The 19,219-nt window shown below is 45.9% G+C and overlaps 1 protein-coding gene across 6 annotated transcripts; it reads right to left on the bottom strand.

Annotated features, from left to right (window-relative positions):
- Positions 1–546: 546 nt before the first annotated feature.
- per1b (period circadian clock 1b) lies at positions 547–17,190 on the bottom strand. Of its 6 annotated transcripts, none has more exons than XM_020491723.2 (12): positions 17,024–17,190; positions 9,825–11,027; positions 9,082–9,664; positions 8,307–8,731; positions 7,746–8,014; positions 7,402–7,502; positions 4,749–4,907; positions 4,106–4,381; positions 3,123–3,946; positions 2,844–3,021; positions 2,239–2,597; positions 547–2,086 (listed from the first exon to the last, which is right to left on the bottom strand). In XM_020491723.2, the coding sequence occupies exons 2-12, from the start codon at positions 10,566–10,568 to the stop codon at positions 1,886–1,888; spliced, it is 4,119 nt and encodes a 1,372-aa protein (XP_020347312.2). In that variant the 5' UTR covers positions 10,569–11,027; positions 17,024–17,190; the 3' UTR covers positions 547–1,885. The 6 variants fall into 6 exon arrangements, with proteins under 6 accessions (XP_020347312.2, XP_031688437.1, XP_031688435.1 ...); XM_031832577.1 differs by having other exon boundaries at positions 565–2,086; positions 7,746–7,999; XM_031832575.1 differs by lacking the exon at positions 17,024–17,190 and adding an exon at positions 13,708–13,994 and having other exon boundaries at positions 565–2,086.
- Between the last annotated feature and the right edge of the window lie 2,029 nt (positions 17,191–19,219).

Genomic DNA, 19,219 nt, shown 5'->3' with positions numbered 1-19,219 from the left:
CTGGCCTTGAACATGTAGTCCTCTCAGGAAATGGCTTCCCCTGGCCTTGAGCATGTGGTCCTCTCAGGAAATGGCTGCCCCTGGCCTTGAGCATGTGGTCCTCTCAGGAAATGGCTTCCCCTGGCCTTGAGCATGTGGTCCTCTCAGGAAATGGCTTCCCCTGGCCTTGAGCATGTGGTCCTCTCAGGAAATGGCTGCCCCTGGCCTTGAACATGTAGTCCTCTCAGGAAATGGCTTCCCCTGGCCTTGAGCATGTGGTCCTCTCAGGAAATGGCTTCCCCTGGCCTTGAGCATGTGGTCCTCTCAGGAAATGGCTGCCCCTGGCCTTGAACATGTGATCCTCAGACAACCTCCATAACGATGAGCAAAACAAACTGTAAAAAAAAAATGATACAAATACATATAATTTATATTGTACTAGCTTGTTGCTGTCTGAGATGTTGAAACTGGGGTTATAATACCTTGTCTAAAGGAACTGTACATACAGTAGGGGTTAACAGGTTACACCCTGAGTCAGGTGCAGTACAGAAGAAGACAAGTCGTGAGTCATTGGATATCATTTCATTTATTTACTCTTTTTTTTTTTATACAAAATAATTATTAGGAAAGTAAGCTGAATATCACAATCACTAGTACAGTGCCAAAGAGAGGCGAGACAGTCAAACAACGATATTCTCTAAAAACCTCTTAGGAGTTGACCAATGTTCTGCTGTGTTGTTCAAACTCCTTTCAAACCAACCAATCAGAGCATTGCCAATCTGGTTTTCAGTATTCCCGAATCCTTGTGATGGATGCCTCCAATCAAAAGTCTGTTTCTCTTTGTTGCTATGGAAGCTGGAAGTTTTTTACCTTGTTCAGTATCCTGGACTGTTTTCATAGGAAAAGTTGTCTGCAGCAAAGTTTCATGGACCGTTTCACTGCAGGGTGACCATAATGCCCAGCAAATCAGGAATGGGGACAGAGGTCACATATGTTCAACTGTCACTCCGTTGTCCAGAGTGACACCTCATTCAATTGTGTTACCACAGAAACACCCATGTCTACTCCCCTGAGATCAGAGGGTACTTTGATTTTCTAAATGTTTGGTTTTTGACCAAACACAGACCATTTCAATTTCTTCTCGGAAACAGAATTTACAGTGATATAAAATATACATACTGCTTAAAAAAAATGAAGTAAACCTGCCCGTGTAAATGTCTTAATAACTGACTTATATAACAAGCATTTGTTTTAAGTGAAAAAAATATATGCAGAAAACAACAATCCCTGGTTATCAGAGAAAACCTCCCAACAGAGAAAAATAACCAAGGGGTCCCCCTCTCTCCCTGCGAAATGAATCCTCCCAACAGGAACTACAACTGTACAGGAGAAACCATTCTATCCCAAAACGGGAGTAGACTTGGTGTGAAATAAAGTGGCCATTTTGTAACACATTCACACTTTTAACTTTAGTGTTTCTTATTAAATTAACATGTTCAAAAAATACACAAGGAAAAATATATTTTGGTGTGTACAATCCAACGGTACACTGATTTGAACAGTGTGCTGTGTCCCCCGTGCTTTCAAGGCTTTCTGTCATGACCACGGTCTCTCTCACAACCACTGTCGTGGTGATGGAACAAACAAAGCGGACAGACTGATTGGACCCAGAGTTCCAATTGATTTGACCGCCAGCCAATAGGGACACTGACATGGCAGCGGTCCCAGCTAATATAAAAAGAATGCACTTCGATGACCCTTCAACCGCCTGAGAACAAAATGTCTTGAGTCTCTCGGATTAGCGTTGGACATTTGGGCCTGGAATTTTGCATCTCTTAGCATGGAGTCTGTCGACTGGAAGAAACATCCACAATAACTTAAGTGTTCTTGATCCCTCCTCAACCTTTCAGTGGGTCATGTAGGTTTCACCAGCCCTTGCTTTCTTCTCCCCCGTTGGCCAGGTCACTTCCTGCTCCTCTGTTGTCATTTCCTGGTCGTTGCCTTGTGTTTCAGAGTGCGCCGCATGTCCCTCCTCTTCTCTGCGAGCCTCTCCTCCCTGTTCCACGGTGCTCTCCGGTAAGGGGGAAGACTTGCACCCCATACATGCCTGAGAGGGAGGTGTAGAGGAAGGTTAGCTGACAACCAAAACACTTCCTGAATGATCACTTGTGGATGAAACAGGTCATATGGCTGTAGGTCTAAGTTCACATGAAACAAAACAAATAAAGTTACGTTTGTACGAGAGGGGAGGGTGCTTACCGAGACGTTGATGGCACGGGGCAGGCGCCCGGTACGTATCCAGGGGTGGACCTGGCTCAGTTCTCTCTTCTGGTCCTCAGTGAAGCGGGGCTGGTGTTTGTGCGTGGCCCTTAGGGCCTCGCGGTCCTGCCGCAGCACCGTCTCCCTGTCCTTGGTCGGCAGCTGGTACGTCATCATCACCTTGTGGTCGGTGTTGGCCATGAGGAGCCAGATGGGATCCTGCAGGACACACTTAATCAACTTCTCCTCCCCGTCTCCTCCTGCTCTGCTGCCACCTGTTGGCTGCTTGCGGGAGTGGTCGTTCTCTGACGAGTCGATGCTGCCAAAGTACTTGCTGGTGCGGCTACTCCGACTGCGACCTGGGAGAAGACAATAGAATAAGTTGTTATAGGTCAGACCTGAACCAGCTGGAGTTTTTAGTGTGAACAGTATTTCCTAGTGATTGGGGTATTCCACTTTATGTTTGAGTGACAGCTAGAAGATCTGACATTTCAAACATTCTAGGTAACATTTACCTAGCGATGTCGGCAATAATAGAATGCCATGTGAATGTCACCATGTTCTGTTCCATTTGCCAGGTCAGGCAGTATTGGGGGGTTACTCACTAGTTCCACTGCCTGAGGAGCTGCAGCCGTTGGACACAGTGCCCAAGGAGTCAGAACCCGACCCAGAGGACGCGGAGCCTGAGGCAGCTGAGCCGGTGCCTGAGCGGGAGTCCCCTTGCAGGAGCAGGTCCAGTAGGTCACTGGGGGTGGATTCACCATCCTGGTTGGAATCATTGGCCTAAAGAGAGAGATATGAGTTATAATACCTTAGCTAGAAGTATTAAGTTCAAACTATAATGAATTCAATGTACATTCAGAGATGACATCTTTTCAACTCACGTTCTCCTTGGAGTCATCTGGCGATCTCCCCCGAGTCCCTTGTGAGGGGATCGTGGCCTGTTGCGCGGAAGCAGCCAGAGCCGTGGCGACCTCCAGCCGGTTGCTAGGCGACTCCTCCACAAGCTGCAGCAGGTTGAGTGGGGAGGAGCAGCGAGAGTGGAAGAGGGGCGACTCTGCACCCTCCTGGTCGACTGGTACTTGACTACATGACTGAGGGGTGCTGGACCCAGAGGCTGGCCGTTGGGTCTGGATAGGCATGGCAGTTTGCATGAGCGAGGGCATCGTAGGCATGGGGCATGGCATGACGTTGGTCCCGGGGAAGGGGAAACCAGCGCCGGGGTTGAAGAATTGCTGTGGGCCGGGGGTAACCATGGCGGCTCCCGGCTGGGACATGGGACTTCCCATTGTGTTTATGGCTGTGGTCATCTGGGGGAGGTTGGGGTGAAGCTGTGGGAACATGTAGTTGGGCAGCACCAGGGCCATCATAGGAGGCACCATCTGGTTCTGTATGGGCTGGGAGAGAGGGGGGTAGATGGGGTACAGGGGGAGTGTACCCGAGGGGTAGGGCACAGAGGGCAGGCTGGCCTGGGATCCTACGGAGACGGGCCAGGAGGATGTGGTGGGAGGCCCCAGGGGCATCATTGGGAGGGTGTAGGTGGAGCTGGGGGGGGAATTCATGGGGACGACGTTGGGGCTCCGGAGGGGTCCGGTCAGGCCTAAAGCCAGAGGGCCCCTCTGTTCTGAGGACTCCTGCTGCTTCAGCCTCTTGGCTCCACGGCGACCACTGCTGCCTCCAGCTGCAGGGTAGTCAGGGGAACACGCTCCTGAGACAGAGAGAGAGACAGAGAGAGAGAGAGAGAGACAGAGAGAGACAGAGAGAGAGAGACAGAGAGAGACATAAGTTAAAGTTTCAGTGCTGTTGGCCCGAGTAAAAAAAAAAATCTAGTTGATGAAAAGAGTGTTGTTGAGAAATGCATTTTTACTTCTGCGGCGGGGGTTGGTGTTGGGGAGCGGGCAACGCAGGGCCGAGGATGGAGCAATCACCCTCAGCTGGCTCAGGTCACTGAAGCGACAGAGGAAGGCTTGCTCCTCCTGCTGCGTGTGAGCAGAGAGCACCTCCTTGGTCAGGCCACCTCCTCTCCGGCTGGGTGGAGAGGTTGTTTTGGGCGGTGGAGGGTTAATGATGGCGGTCGGTGGAGACCTGGTCGTAGTGGGAGTGGCTGGCATTGGAGTGGGAGGAGCATTTCCCATGACAACGTCTGTGTAGGAGAAAGAGAGGAGAAAGAGAAGGAGGAGACATTATAGACAGTTTCAGAAAAACACTTGACAAGAGGAAAGGCTGGACTCGGCGGCTTGAGAGAGAGAAACAAAAAGAACACGGAGAAAGAAACAAACTATAAAAAACTAGATGGGGGAGAGATAGATGGAAACAAAATAACCACAAAAGACAAGAGAGAGCGACGACAAGCAACTACGAGTTACTATCAAGTAACTGTGAGAGATTCCACGGACAGACACTGGTGGCAGAGAGAGACTCCCGTGACAGACCACTAGTGTGATAGGAGTGGTATAGTAGACAGGACCACTACTACAGTCCAGGCCAGGAGACAAGCGTGTCTTTCCCACCTGACTCGGGGGGCTTCTTGTCTCCCACGTGGACGATGGTACTGCTGAAGCTGCACTGAGAGGTGACTGAGGCTACACTCTTCGCCTTGTGGCTGTGCATGGCCAGGGGGGGTACCCCCGCTGAGTCCCCAACCAGAGTGACTGAGGTAGCTGGACCACCTGTAGCACCACACACACACACACATGCAGCAACAAGCACCCAACACACACACAGACGAACGGACAGGCCTAGGTGAGTCAATCATTACGGATTGCTCTCGTGGTAAAACCCCGCCCCCTCCCCAGTTCAGCGTGTCACAACAAGCAGGCCTTTATAGAATAGACAAAGTTATCATTAAGAGTCCCCTCACTCTTGTTCACTCTCTCTTTCACACTCGTGTGTCTGTTTCTCCTGTGGACTGCAGTGACCAGAGGTCTTGTCCAAGTCTAATATACCTGTATGGTAACCTGGTATACAGCATCTATCTAATATACCTGTATGGTAACCTGGTATACAGCATCTATCTATCTAATATACCTGTATGGTAACCTGGTATACAGCATCTATCTATCTAATATACCTGTATGGTAACCTGGTATACAGCATCTATCTAATATACCTGTATGGTAACCTGGTATACAGCATCTATCTAATATACCTGTATGGTAACCTGGTATACAGCATCTATCTATCTAATATACCTGTATGGTAACCTGGTGAACAGCATCTATCTATCTAATATACCTGTATGGTAACCTGGTATACAGCATCTATCTAATATACCTGTATGGTAACCTGGTATACAGCATCTATCTATCTAATATACCTGTATGGTAACCTGGTATACAGCATCTATCTAATATACCTGTATGGTAACCTGGTATACAGCATCTATCTATCTAATATACCTGTATGGTAACCTGGTATACAACATCTATCTAATATACCTGTATGGTAACCTGGTATACAGCATCTATCTAATATACCTGTATGGTAACCTGGTATACAGCATCTATCTATCTAATATACCTGTATGGTAACCTGGTATACAGCATCTATCTAATATACCTGTATGGTAACCTGGTATACAGCATCTATCTAATATACCTGTATGGTAACCTGGTATACAGCATCTATCTATCTAATATACCTGTATGGTAACCTGGTATACAGCATCTATCTATCTAATATACCTGTATGGTAACCTGGTATACAGCATCTATCTATCTAATATACCTGTATGGTAACCTGGTATACAACATCTATCTATCCAATATACCTGTATGGTAACCTGGTATACAGCATCTATCTAATATACCTGTATGGTAACCTGGTATACAGCATCTATCTATCTAATATACCTGTATGGTAACCTGGTATACAGCATCTATCTAATATACCTGTATGGTAACCTGGTATACAGCATCTATCTATCTAATATACCTGTATGGTAACCTGGTATACAGCATCTATCTATCTAATATACCTGTATGGTAACCTGGTATACAACATCTATCTATCTAATATACCTGTATGGTAACCTGGTATACAGCATCTATCTATCTAATATACCTGTATGGTAACCTGGTATACAGCATCTATCTAATATACCTGTATGGTAACCTGGTGAACAACATCTATCTATCTAATATACCTGTATGGTAACCTGGTGAACAGCATCTATCTATCTAATATACCTGTATGGTAACCTGGTATACAGCATCTATCTATCTAATATACCTGTATGGTAACCTGGTATACAGCATCTATCTATCTAATATACCTGTATGGTAACCTGGTATACAACATCGATCTATCTAATATACCTGTAGGGTAACCTGGTATACAGCATCTATCTAATATACCTGTAGGGTAACCTGGTATACAGCATCTATCTAATATACCTGTAGGGTAACCTGGTATACAGCATCTATCTAATATACCTGTATGGTAACCTGGTATACAGCATCTATCTATCTAATATACCTGTATGGTAACCTGGTATACAGCATCTATCTATCTAATATACCTGTATGGTAACCTGGTATACAGCATCTATCTATCTAATATACCTGTATGGTAACCTGGTATACAGCATCTATCTATCTAATATACCTGTATGGTAACCTGGTATACAACATCTATCTATCTAATATACCTGTAGGGTAACCTGGTATACAGCATCTATCTAATATACCTGTAGGGTAACCTGGTATACAACATCTATCTAATATACCTGTATGGTAACCTGGTATACAGCATCTATCTAATATACCTGTATGGTAACCTGGTGAACAGCATCTATCTAATATACCTGTAGGGTAACCTGGTGAACAGCATCTAACTAATATACCTGTATGGTAACCTGGTATACAGCATCTATCTAATATACCTGTATGGTAACCTGGTATACAGCATCTATCTAACATACCTGTAGGGTAACCTGGTGAACAGCATCTAACTAATATACCTGTATGGTAACCTGGTATACAGCATCTATCTAATATACCTGTATGGTAACCTGGTATACAGCATCTATCTAATATACCTGTAGGGTAACCTGGTGAACAGCATCTAACTAATATACCTGTATGGTAACCTGGTATACAGCATCTATCTAATATACCTGTAGGGTAACCTGGTATACAGCATCTATCTGAAGGGTGAATGTACCTTTTTCATTCCCAGCGGTTTCCTGTTGTTTCTCTTCGTCCGATGTGGACGTGGCAGAGGACGAGCCAAACTTCCTCTTAACGTTACAGCCGTCCAAGAACCTGGGAGGGGAAGAGGAAGTGACAACATAAGTTCACTTTATGAAGTGCACTTGATTTCAATTTAGGATTCAAACCATAAATAAAATCACTATTAAAACCACCCCTATTCCCAGTAAAATCACTATTAAAACCACCCCTATTCCCAGTAAAATGACTATTAAAACCACCCCTATTCCCAGTAAAATGACTATTAAAACCACCCCTATTCCCAGTAAAATGACTATTAAAACCACCCCTATATACCTAATGATGCTGTCCAGACAGTTAATCTGTTGGTAGCTGTAGGCACTGGGAGGCTCCTCCTTCATCAGCTGCTGGGCGTTGAACACCGGGGTTTTGGATGGACACACCACCTCCGGGATCAGACTCTTGATGGGCTCCACCTCTCCGGTGGCCCGGAGCGCTGTGACAGCGTGTCGCCGGGACAGGGCTCGGTTGTGAGAGTTGATAAAGACCTGCTGCCCACTGGTCTTGACCATGTACACGTCCTTACAGATCTGCTGGAACGTCATCTGAGTGAACAACAGGACAACGACGCTCAAAAGTCAGTGTGTGAATATATGGGGTGGTCGGTAGCCTATCGGTTTAGAGCATTGGGCCAGTAACCAAAAGGTTGCTGGTTTGAATCCCCGAGCCAACTTGGTGAAAAATATTTCGATGTGCCCTTGAGCAAGGCACTCAACTTTAATTAAGTCTGTAAGTCACTCTGAAGAAGAGTCTTCTAAATGATTAACATGATAAAATATGAAGACCTCTGTCTGTGTGCGTGTGTATAGGCTTTTGGAGTGTCTTCATTCCACTCACCGGTTTGTGCAGCGCGACCACGGCTGCCTCCATGGCCTCCATGGCGTTGGTGGACTTGCTGTCGGAGGCGGAGGAGGCCGTGCGTCGGTACTGCTGCTCGTGGGAGCAGGATCCATTTGAGGTCAGGCTGCTGTAGCCCTGCGACCCTCCACTGTGGACCGGCTTCACCAGGAGACGGTGGATCTGCTCGCTCAGCTGCACGATCTCTGGGGCCACGGGGCGGCCCTCACAGCCCCGCAGAGGGGTGAACACGTCCTCGTTCAAGGGGCTGGTTCGGACTTTGTGGCGGCCCACGATGAAGGCCACCTTCCTGCTCCAGGGGTTGATGAAGGAGGACCAGCTAGTGTCGATGGTCACGTACTCCCCACTGCGGGCACACATCCTCATGGGAGAACTGTCAAAGGGCTGGCCTGCAGACTGGAGGACTGGAAGATAGAAGTAAAAGAGGTTAGAATGGAAGAACACTAAGCTAGAGAGAGAGACAGAGAGAGAGAGACAGAGAGAGAGAGAGAGAGAGAGAGAGAGAGAGAGAGAGAGAGAGAGAGAGAGAGAGAGAGAGAGAGAGAGAGAGAGAGACAGAGAGAGAGAGAGAGAGAGAGAGAGAAAGAGAAAGAGAGAGAGAGAAAGAGAAAGAGAAAGAGAGAGAGAAAGAGAGAGAGAAAGAGAGAGAGAAAGAGAGAGAGAGAGATATAGGACAGAATTCAGACAGAATGAGACTAAAATAGTAAAATAAGATTGAAAGATGTGGAGGAAGACAGACAAAAGGTGTACTTACTCTTCCTATGTATGGCCACCATGAGCGGTCTGTCCTCTGGGTGGAGGTAGAGGAGTACAGGGCTTCCCACCAGGTCCTGGGGAAGGTAGCCCAACAACGGCACAGCCCTTTCATCTACTTCCTGGAAGAGACAGCTCGGCGTGTGACTGGTGGAAAAGATCCGCTTGTCAGCAGGGATCCTGGGAGCTTCGTATCCGGACTGTACCCGCTCAGCGATGAGCAGGCAGCAGGGCTGGGGATCTGATGTGTCTAAGTCCCTCAGGGTTAGCTGATAGGGGGTCATGCGGAAGGGGTAGTATTTGATCTCGCTTCCCTGCGCCCGGTCGGCACTGATGCGACAGAACATGGACTTCCCCTGGGTGCAGTCTGTCAGTGGGGACACAGAGCCCATGCAGGTGGCCCAGGCGGGCAGGCGGCAGGGGGCAGTGCTGCTGTAGAAGGTGCTGACATCTTGGGGAGCCAGCAGTTCGGAGAAGATGGCCCCTTGGAGCCTCTCTGGCTTGCAGCGCAGCAGGGACGAGCCCTGGGGGGAGATGTACACCACTTTGCCTGTCAGGAAGGATACCGCCATGGAAAAGGTGTCCTGGAGGGAGGAGGAGAAGAGAAGGGAGAGGAAGAGTGTGAGTCGGGAATGATTGCTTGCGTACCGTGTGAGTCGACTGCATTACAAAATGTAACTTTCAAAAACTAAGTGAAATATGTGTGTGAAATGCTTAGTCATTGTTTGGAGGATGTCGACGTACTGTATTTTTGAGGGTGTACTCTGAGGCGATGTTGTCCAGCTCCTCTGTGGTATATACAGACAGATCCAGGCTGCAGCCGTGACACTCCTCCACACCCCACTGGTGGTAGTACTCCTGGTTGGCTCGCACCTGCTTCACACAGTTCAGGGCGTACTGGAGGGCGTCCAGGGTGCTGGAGCGACCTTTGCCCTTGCACTCGGCCGGCAGGCGAACCTTGAGCTCCTTCAGGGCTTTCAGCATCTCCTTCTGGGTCTGGACGCGGGCCGTCTGGTGCTGCTCGTTGCTGCTGCAGCCGGAAGTGGAAGGAGGGTCCTGCTCTGAGCTGGCTGACAGCAGGCTGTAGGCCAGAGAACTGCTGGGGGGAGACGGGCTCTGGGACTGAGAGCTCTTGTTGCTCTCTGTGTTCTCCAGCATCATGCCCGAGTCCTTCTGGCTGGAGGAACAGTGGGAACTTCTGGACTGGTGTCCCCTGGACCCGCCTCCTCCCTCACTCGACTCCCTTTCCCCATCATCTGAGCTGGGACCCCTCTGGTCCCCCCCAGACGAGCCACCGGAGCCGGATCCACTTGGAGAGGATCCTCGCACCCGATTGGCCAAGTCCGAAGTTCCCGATTGGCTGCCGTGGTTGTTGTTGCTGCCGGGGGAGCTCAATCCTGTTCCCGCCTCCTCCTCTTCTTCATTGGTGCTTCCCACTCGCCCCCAAGTGTCATCGCCAGGGGCGGAGTTTGAGTCGTCGTAACTCATAATAGGTTAGGATGAGGCTGGTTAGGCTTGGTTGAGACAAAGCTCTCTCACCAAGTGTAATGTAAGATTATTCTAGAAAAAAAATGCTATTTTCCAGTTGATTAGGTGGGACTAGCGTGACTGCAGTTGTGTATCGTGATTGGTTGATTGGTTGATAAAACACTAAGGAGAGAAAACATTGTTTCTCCTGAAAATGTTGGGGGGGGGGGAAATATTATATTAGTAAAGGGTGAGGGATCCACCCGCGGTTACCACCCGCGGTTTTCCACCCGCAGAAGGGAGAGATAATATTCCGCTAACAAAGTAGACCAACGTGACTCTCACAGATGGACTGATCGAGAGATGCTGCTGCTTTCGCTCAAGACTGGGAAACAGAGAAAATAACAGGTCGCTACTTCTCCCTTGGCGTCTCTCTTGGCTCTGTGTCGTGTTGTTGTTACTCTCTGTGCTACAGGCCACCTGGTGAGGAGAAGGAGAAAAGAAACAAACGGTTAGACTTCATAGTGTGGTCTTCTTTTCTCTCAAGATAGGATTAGTCTGATGTATTGAAGCTGGTGTATGCATTCTGTCAACCTTAGACTGCTTTGTACCAGTACAATATTATCTTGCCTTGTCCAAACTGCAGTACAGTGGGCTTTGTGGGAGGTTTGGCCTGCAGAGAGATTTATATATATATATATATATAATAGTGAGGGGGTCTCCTAGTCAATACTTACGGTGGCAACTCCATAAATCTTTGATAGTGTCTATAAAAAACAATATACCCAAGCTCCTTTGGTGTACCAGGGGGCTCTGAAGAGGCTTCAAGACCTCAAATGGAGGCCACCTTTTCAGTTGAAAGCCAAAGGGAATATCAAATAAACCTATGAGAGGACACCACTGCAGACAGCTGACTTGTACCTCTGTGTGTGTCTGTCCACATCTGTCAATACTTTTCTATTAAAATGTTATAATCATTTTGTGCATCCTTCTGTCCATCTCCCCATTTGTCCATCTGTGTGGGCACAATAGTCCCCAACTACCCCGGAGTCTCTGTCAGCTGGTCTGTCTTTGACTAAGAACAGCATGCAGTTTGAGCTGGTTCCTAGCTGCCCAGCATGGATGAGTCTGGCTGTGTGTGGCTGTGTTTGATTGTGTGTGGCTGCGTGTGATTGTGTGTGGCTGTGTGTGATTGGCTGTGTGCACACACGTGACCAGCACCCAACTGTCAGTCCATGTCCCAGACAACAGGTGCCAAACCAGGCCTCCCTCTAGCTTACAATAGAAAGACCCCCATCTGCAGTCCATCTGCACCCCGGGAACAGATCTCAATTGCTGCCAGCCAACTTGTAATTTCAGCTATCGTCATTGGTAACCTAATTCTCTTGCAGGACATGTTAAAGTCTTAAGTCTGTTCAACTAAGATCTTCACTCTCCCAGGGTCGGTGCCATAAAGATCGGCGGTTATACCTGAATGGTCCTTCACCGGGAGCATTGGCAGGCCGGTTCCCTACGCAGGGAATGTTCCTTCTCTAGGTATTCTCCAGAAACCTCTCCCTTAAATCCCAGAAATCCTCAGAACTAGAAGCCCAATGCTGATACACATTTGCCATTCCCTCTCTCTCACTTTCTCTTTCGGGCCAACATCAGGTGGCCTATAATTGGTGTGACGCAGGTAGTGTCGACAGCAGCCAGGTTTAAACCAAGCAGAGCACGGTCACCGAAGAGCCGTCTTAGGTCTCGGAGTCTGAGTGAAGGGGCTCAGAAGCTGATGACTCGGGAAGGATAAGCCTAAATGAGTAAATGCGTGTGTTGAGTGACAAGGCCGGACGTGATTAAAAACTTGAAAAACAACAACAAGAAAAGAACATCACCTTGGATTACCGGTACATAGTAAAACACACCATCTTATAAAAGTGCATGGAAGGAGATTGAATGAATCAACTCATACCAACTTGATGGTGTCAACAATAGTCATGTTGAACCAAACCCTGGGTCACCATATGGGGAGGCAGGTAGCCTAGTGGTTAGAGTGTAGAGGCGGCAGGGTAGCCTAGTGGTTAGAGTGTAGGGGCGAAAGGTAGCCAAGTGGTTAGAGCATTGGGCCAGTAACCAAAAGGTTGCTAGATCGAATCCTCGTGCTGACAAGGTAAAAAAATGTCATTCTGCTCCTGAACAAGGCAGTTAACCCACTGTTCCTAGGCTGTAAATGAGAATTTGTTCTTAACAGACTTGCCTAGTTAAAATGTAAAAAGCTGTTGGTCTGGGTGGCAGACAGAACCTATGTATGACACAACACATCCTGTGCCTCAAATGGGAGATGGATAGAGCCATGCATACTTCCCAGGCTGGCTAACTGTTCTCAGGCTACAGTGGGCAGGCCCAACCGCTCATGTCTGAAGCAGCCACAGCCAGTCGTGCAGTCCCAATACCCCACTCACCTACCCTAACAGGGTCATAACTCAGTATTATTAGGATGATATTATCTATGTGCCCTAACGGTGCCTGGCATTTTCCATGGAGTTAGGGTGTGCTCTATCCCAACTGGATCCAAGCTAAAAAAAAAAGAAGCTTTTCTCTGAATGAAGAAATATTGGCAGAAAATATATTGCCTGTTCAAAGCCATGTAATAATGACAGGAAGTCCGAGAAGGAGTGCGTCAGAGTGGGGAACTGGGAAAACGTTGGCATTGTGCCACTCTAATACAACAACATTGCAGTATTGTGTCCACAAATACAATTTCGCAAAATAAGTGGCAAGTTCCTGCCTACAGATGAAGTTCAACACACATGCTTTGTGTTCAAATAACTGTCCCCTTCCCTACAGACCCAGTTTTATAGTTGTAGCCTGACAAAAGCACTTACAACTGTGGTCTATTCCGGTTATGTAATAAACCATTAGGAACTGAAGTCTATGTGCCCACCAGCCGCCCTGACATGTTTGGTTTTAATTACCCAAATATTCTTCTGATTCCAAATCAATATTTTTTGGGTTAATTTTACCACTCGTTTTTTTTTTTAATATTTGTTTATATACATTAACAGCATAACAACAGCCTAGATTCTTGTACAGAATCTGAAAGACAGGAAACATCGTCCCATTACAGAGCATCACTCTACCTATAATACATCTAGAGATTGCAAATAAATGTAATTCCTACCGCAATGTGCAGATGGGTTACAGAGACGTCGATGAATCAGAAACGTGTGTACAGTTATCTTCTACTAATGTTGCTAAGATGTAGCATATAGAAGATGGCATGGCATGTGGCTCAAAACGATTAAGTTTGGCATGATCACGTGAGCAATAAATAAGGACAAATATTCACGGTTGTAGGTTGAGGCGGGCGGGTCCGTTGGTGTCTCTATGAGCGCCTGTAAATTCTGTTCCTTGCCTATAACTCCCAGAGAGTGGAGTGAGTTATTAGTGGCACGTCAGCGCTCCCTTCTGCTGCTCGGTTTAAAACACATGATGCACGTGTACTCGGCTGTGCTTTACCCGAGCCTCGCAGGCTGCTCATTGGACAGAGCGCCCAGCCAATGACAGATAACTTAGTACTGTGCATGTTTCTCACAGTCACCGCGCCACTCTGATGAAAAACCAAATGTCCTGCTAAGAGTCAATAAAAATAAAAAAAAGACTGATTTAAAAATGTCTTTCCCACAGTAGTGATAAACATATTTATTGCGGGAAAAAAACATGAATTATGCCGTGAGTTTTGTTTGTTTATTTTCGACAGGGCCTAAAATAAAAAATAAAAATGGAGCTCCCACATGGAAAAATCCTGATATTACATCAAAATTGTCACAATGTGACAACAGGTTACCTACCCCTCCCTCACAAACGTTAGGAGACTAACCTCGTCAATGGAACAGATGCAACCCCAGGAGAAGACGTCACATACAACGCATAGGCTATTAAGTCAGGGCTGAGCCGACCATTTCTTAGCAGGCAAAATCCATTTAAAGTCGCAGTCTGAGCCATATTTAGTAGGCCAACCTATAAGACATTGAATGACCCAGTACTGACGAGTACTTAAAATCTATATATTTCAGCAGGGATAGTAATTTTGTGTGCCATCACACTGTAATTACAGGAGCCATAGACATTATGGCATTATCATTAAAGCTATACCTGAGTGTTGTTGCTTTCGTAGACTGCATCACAACCACGAGTCATCAAATACTACAACTAAATAATGGATTAAAAAACAGCCACCAAAACAGATGAGACATGACTGTACATTTCAAAGCACTGAATCAATACGTTTCAAGCAACAGGAGTCGTCGAAGCTGACCGAGACATAAGCTCATCAGCACTGACACTTCATGTAAATGAAATATGCCCAAGCAAACTAAAGCCATCCAATGACCATTAGAGAACAGTGCTCAATAGGAACTGTAAATGTCCCAAAATGTTCAAGCTCATGAGAAAACTGTCAAATCCATTTCCAAAAGATGATTTATTTTCAAAACATTTGCATATTAGATTAATTGGCCGACTTTTCCCACTTGAGCCATTATTACGCATCAAATGCTTTACATATGAGAGCCACCGTGAAGCTGTTCGTTACCTTAGAAACGGTCATAGTTACCCTTAGAAACGGTCATGGTTACCCTTAGAAACGGTCTCTTACAGGGTGACCCGACAGCAAAATTGGTGGACTTACTCGACTATTGTGATACGACGTGATCCGTAAAAGGATATTGCATAGTGGCCTTACAGTTGTGAATCAGTTGAATGAGCTGGTTATTACCCCCATAACCCTGGAGAAACTGTGAACGCAACAAGTACAATACATTTACATTTTTACAATCTAGAAAGTTTTCCTCAACGTCTACACCAGTCAGTCACTTCACTGCTACGCAACCTACCTACTAAACTTTCAAATTAATCTCCCAGCATGCTTTGTTAGCCAGGTGGCTAACTGTCTATCAGTGACTTGTTGATGCCATGCAAGAAACAACCACAGGGCGCAATGCAGTAATGGATGTGAACCAACTGGTTTGGTGTAAAATATCACGTGAGAAAGCAGGTACACCGGGAAGGACCATTGTTGTTTACGCCCAATGAATTACACACCTCTCTGAGGTAAACCAAACGTATTCCTCTAGGATAACATGCCGTTTCTTAGAAGAGGCCACCAATAGTGACCTGTCTAGAAAACACATCCAAAGCTCTAATGAAATCTTCAGCCCAGCTCCATCCACACATTCACTGTCTCACCGGGAGAGGTGCATGGCATTTACTGCACGCTGTTGTAGCCATTTGCAACGAGGACACTGTTTCTAAAGGATTATGTTTGTTTTCTTATCAGACAGAGATCAGGTAGCCTAGTGGTTAGAGTGTTGGACTAGATCGATTCCCCTGAGCTGACAAGGTACAAATCTGTCGTTCTGCCCCTGAACAAGGCAGTTAACCCACTGTTCCCCTTAGGCTGTCATTGAAAATAATAATCTTAACTAATTTACCTAGTTAAACTTAAAAAAAATAGCTGACTCCCGAGTCACAGCAGTGTACGAGTCCATGTCGTCGCCCCGCCCCCCTCCTTAAGCGATCTGCTGTGTCTTGTTTTGGGGTGTCCTCTTTTGGCCAAGTCAGGCCAGTACATTTCGGGTTAGGCTAACGATCGTTTGTTTCAAAGTGCTGAGTGTTATTTTTAATCTAATCTGTTCTGATGTGTCTTTATGGCCACAATTAGAGTATTTTTCTATGTTTAATCCCAGGCACCGTCCCCCGCAGGAGGCCTTTTGGTAGACCGTCATTGTAAATAAGAATTTGTCCCTAACTGATTTACCAAAATTAAAATCAACAGGGCACAGCCCCCTATTCTGCATCTGATATTCCACCTCTCCCTTTGTAAGTCCTTGTCTCTCTTCCCAAACCTGATTGGCTGGCATGTTCCCGAATAGCTACAGTAAACTATATTGCAAGGGAAAATGTAATACAGTGACAAGATAAAGTTAACGTTACAATAAAGTTATACATCACATTGGAATAGATCCTATCACCATAACTAGTTAGAACGTTCTTATTATTTTGCGTCAGTAGAAGTCACAGTCAAACGAGCCAAAAGCAGCAAAGCCTTCATTGCTCAGTGGATGTATTTGAGCCAGCGTGGTCATGTTAGCTGCCAGGTGATCTTTAGATAAAAACATTTTTTACCATACAACTAAGTAATCAACATGTCTTTGTCACATGCTTGTTAAACAGCTAGTGTTGACTAACAGTTGAATGCGTTTACTGGCTCTTCTCATCAATGCAGACAGAAAAACAGAGAAATAATAGAAAAATAATAACACGAGGAATAGATACACATTGTGCGACTAACACACATATATATGGAAAGGTATCAATTATCTACAAAAACTGTAAATAAACCGGAGAAATGCGACATAGTTAGTTGGCTGACGTTCTATTCACACACCACTCCCAAAGCGCAAATACTGTTATTGTAAAAATAAAAATATTCTCACCTTTAATTTCTCTTGTTTCGATACTGTTCTCGAATAGTCCTTGTAAATAAGTAATGTCTTAATTCAAAAGGTATGGACCATAGAAATACTGGACTTCTCTCCCCTTCTTCGTTTCAGTTCTGTCGTACCACACACACAAGTCGCTTCGCCCATGTCAGTCTACACGCATAGGTACACGTGCCCTGTATCGGTCCCACGGTTTTTTCTATTGAACAAACTCATTGGCTCCCCGTTAGCAAATACCCTGCCCAGTTACACCCAGGAATGCTCCCATTGGTCGAGGAGAGCGGCGCTTGCCACACGGGACTCTGCTATGCTCAACTCGCACGTTGCATCGTGCATGCTCTCCGAAACTCAAAACAGACTTGTAGATAAAATAAAAAAAACAAATGTAACCATTATTAACTAGCCAAGTCGGTTTAAGAACAAATGATTATTTACAATGGCTGCCCAGTGCTCTCGCTGTACTTCTAGGGACCAAACTGTCAGTGTTTTCTTTTCAACAAAGAAAATACAACTGTTATTAATCCTGTTGAATGCAATCCTGTAATAAATCATTTACTGATAAAGCTTCGTATACTGAGTAGTAAACTGGGACCGTAAAAACAGTGGCATTGTAATTTGTTAAGCTCTATTTTCTTTTTGCACGTGCGCCACTATACAATTATTTGCAGCTGCTGGAAAGATTTCCATGCACAAAGCAACGTGCCTCTCTCTGCAAGACTAGCACGGTGACGATGAATGTTCTCCCAACCCAACTCGAAAATCACGCGGCTGGCTGGGTGGTTGAGAGAGACATGGTATTTCTGGTAAACAGTCTTCAAAACTAGGGCAGTGCGAAATGTGACCGTGAATTAGAACTCTACAGAATAGCCCCAATGTCCTGATCAGGGCACTGATATGAGGTCATCAAATACTTGTAGACTATTATAGACTATTACTAGATCTTTGCGCATAGGTTCGATACATACAAGTCACATATAGGCTAGTGGTCAATCCTCAAAAAGGTATTAGGATATCTTAATGAATATAGAAATATAGACTTATATAGAAATATAGACTTATGAATAGTTATGATGAATGTAAGCTTTACTTTGTGTTAGCTGATTATTAATAGAAAACATGCCAAGTCAAAATGTCCTCTCATTCAGTGCTGTATGGTGCTATGTGAAGGAAAAAATGGATAGCTACACGTCTTTTGACTATTTTAAATGGGCTCTAAGGAAAACAAGTTGGGCCACCCTGGATTTAGCCTGAAATCCAAGATGGCGTCCAAAATCCAATATGGCTGCTATAATACCATTTGATGGAGGTTAAATGATGTGTAAAACATCTTTATTTTGTATTTTATTTTGTGTACAACACTCATGCCCATAACAACTGTTTTGGTGTGAATACATTTAATTCTGAATCCAATATGACCAACACTTTAGCCTGCATATTCATGTGTAACAGTATAACTTTAGACCGTCCCCTCGCCCATACCCGGGCGCGAACCATGGACCCTCTGCACACATCAACAACAGTCACCCACGAAGTATCGTTACCCATCGCTCCACAAAAGCCGTGGCCCTTGCAGAGCAAGGGGAACCACTACTTCAAGGTCTCAGAGCAAGTGACGTCACCGATTGAAACGCTATTTAGCGCGCACCACCGCTAACTAGCTAGCCGTTTCACATCCGTTACACATGCATCTCTTGGTATAACCTGTACTACGAGTGGCACTGCAATGCCTCAGTTGTGTTAGAAGCCAACTCGCTTTTCAATGTGTGTTTAAGTTTTTCACGGCACAAACACACAGTAGCATAACCAAGTTGCAGGAAAGCAACCTGTATCTCAACAGATCAGCCAGCTCTAGTGTACAAGGTTGATTCAAAGGTGAGCAGGACATGATTGCTTGTCTGGTTGTGAAGGAGAGTCTGCGAAAGGGCTGCTATAAACCTACCCGTAGATCTTTGCAACCTGTTCACCCACGACTGCGTGACCAAACATGACTCCCAACACCATTAAGTTTGCTGACGACACAACAGTGGTAGGCCTGATCACCGACAATGATGGGACAGCCTATAGGGAGGAGGTCAGAGACCTGGCATTGTGGTGCCAGGACAACAACCTCTCCCTCAATGTGAGCAAGAGAAAGGAGCTGATCGTGGACTACAGGAAAAGGCGGGCCGAACAGGCCTCCATTAACATCGA

The sequence above is a fragment of the Oncorhynchus kisutch genome, linkage group LG9, assembly GCF_002021735.2.
Source record: "Oncorhynchus kisutch isolate 150728-3 linkage group LG9, Okis_V2, whole genome shotgun sequence".
NCBI classification, from domain to species: domain Eukaryota; kingdom Metazoa; phylum Chordata; class Actinopteri; order Salmoniformes; family Salmonidae; genus Oncorhynchus; species Oncorhynchus kisutch.
The sequence above is the reverse complement of the archived record's forward strand: the minus strand, read 5'-3'. Positions and strand labels throughout refer to the sequence as shown.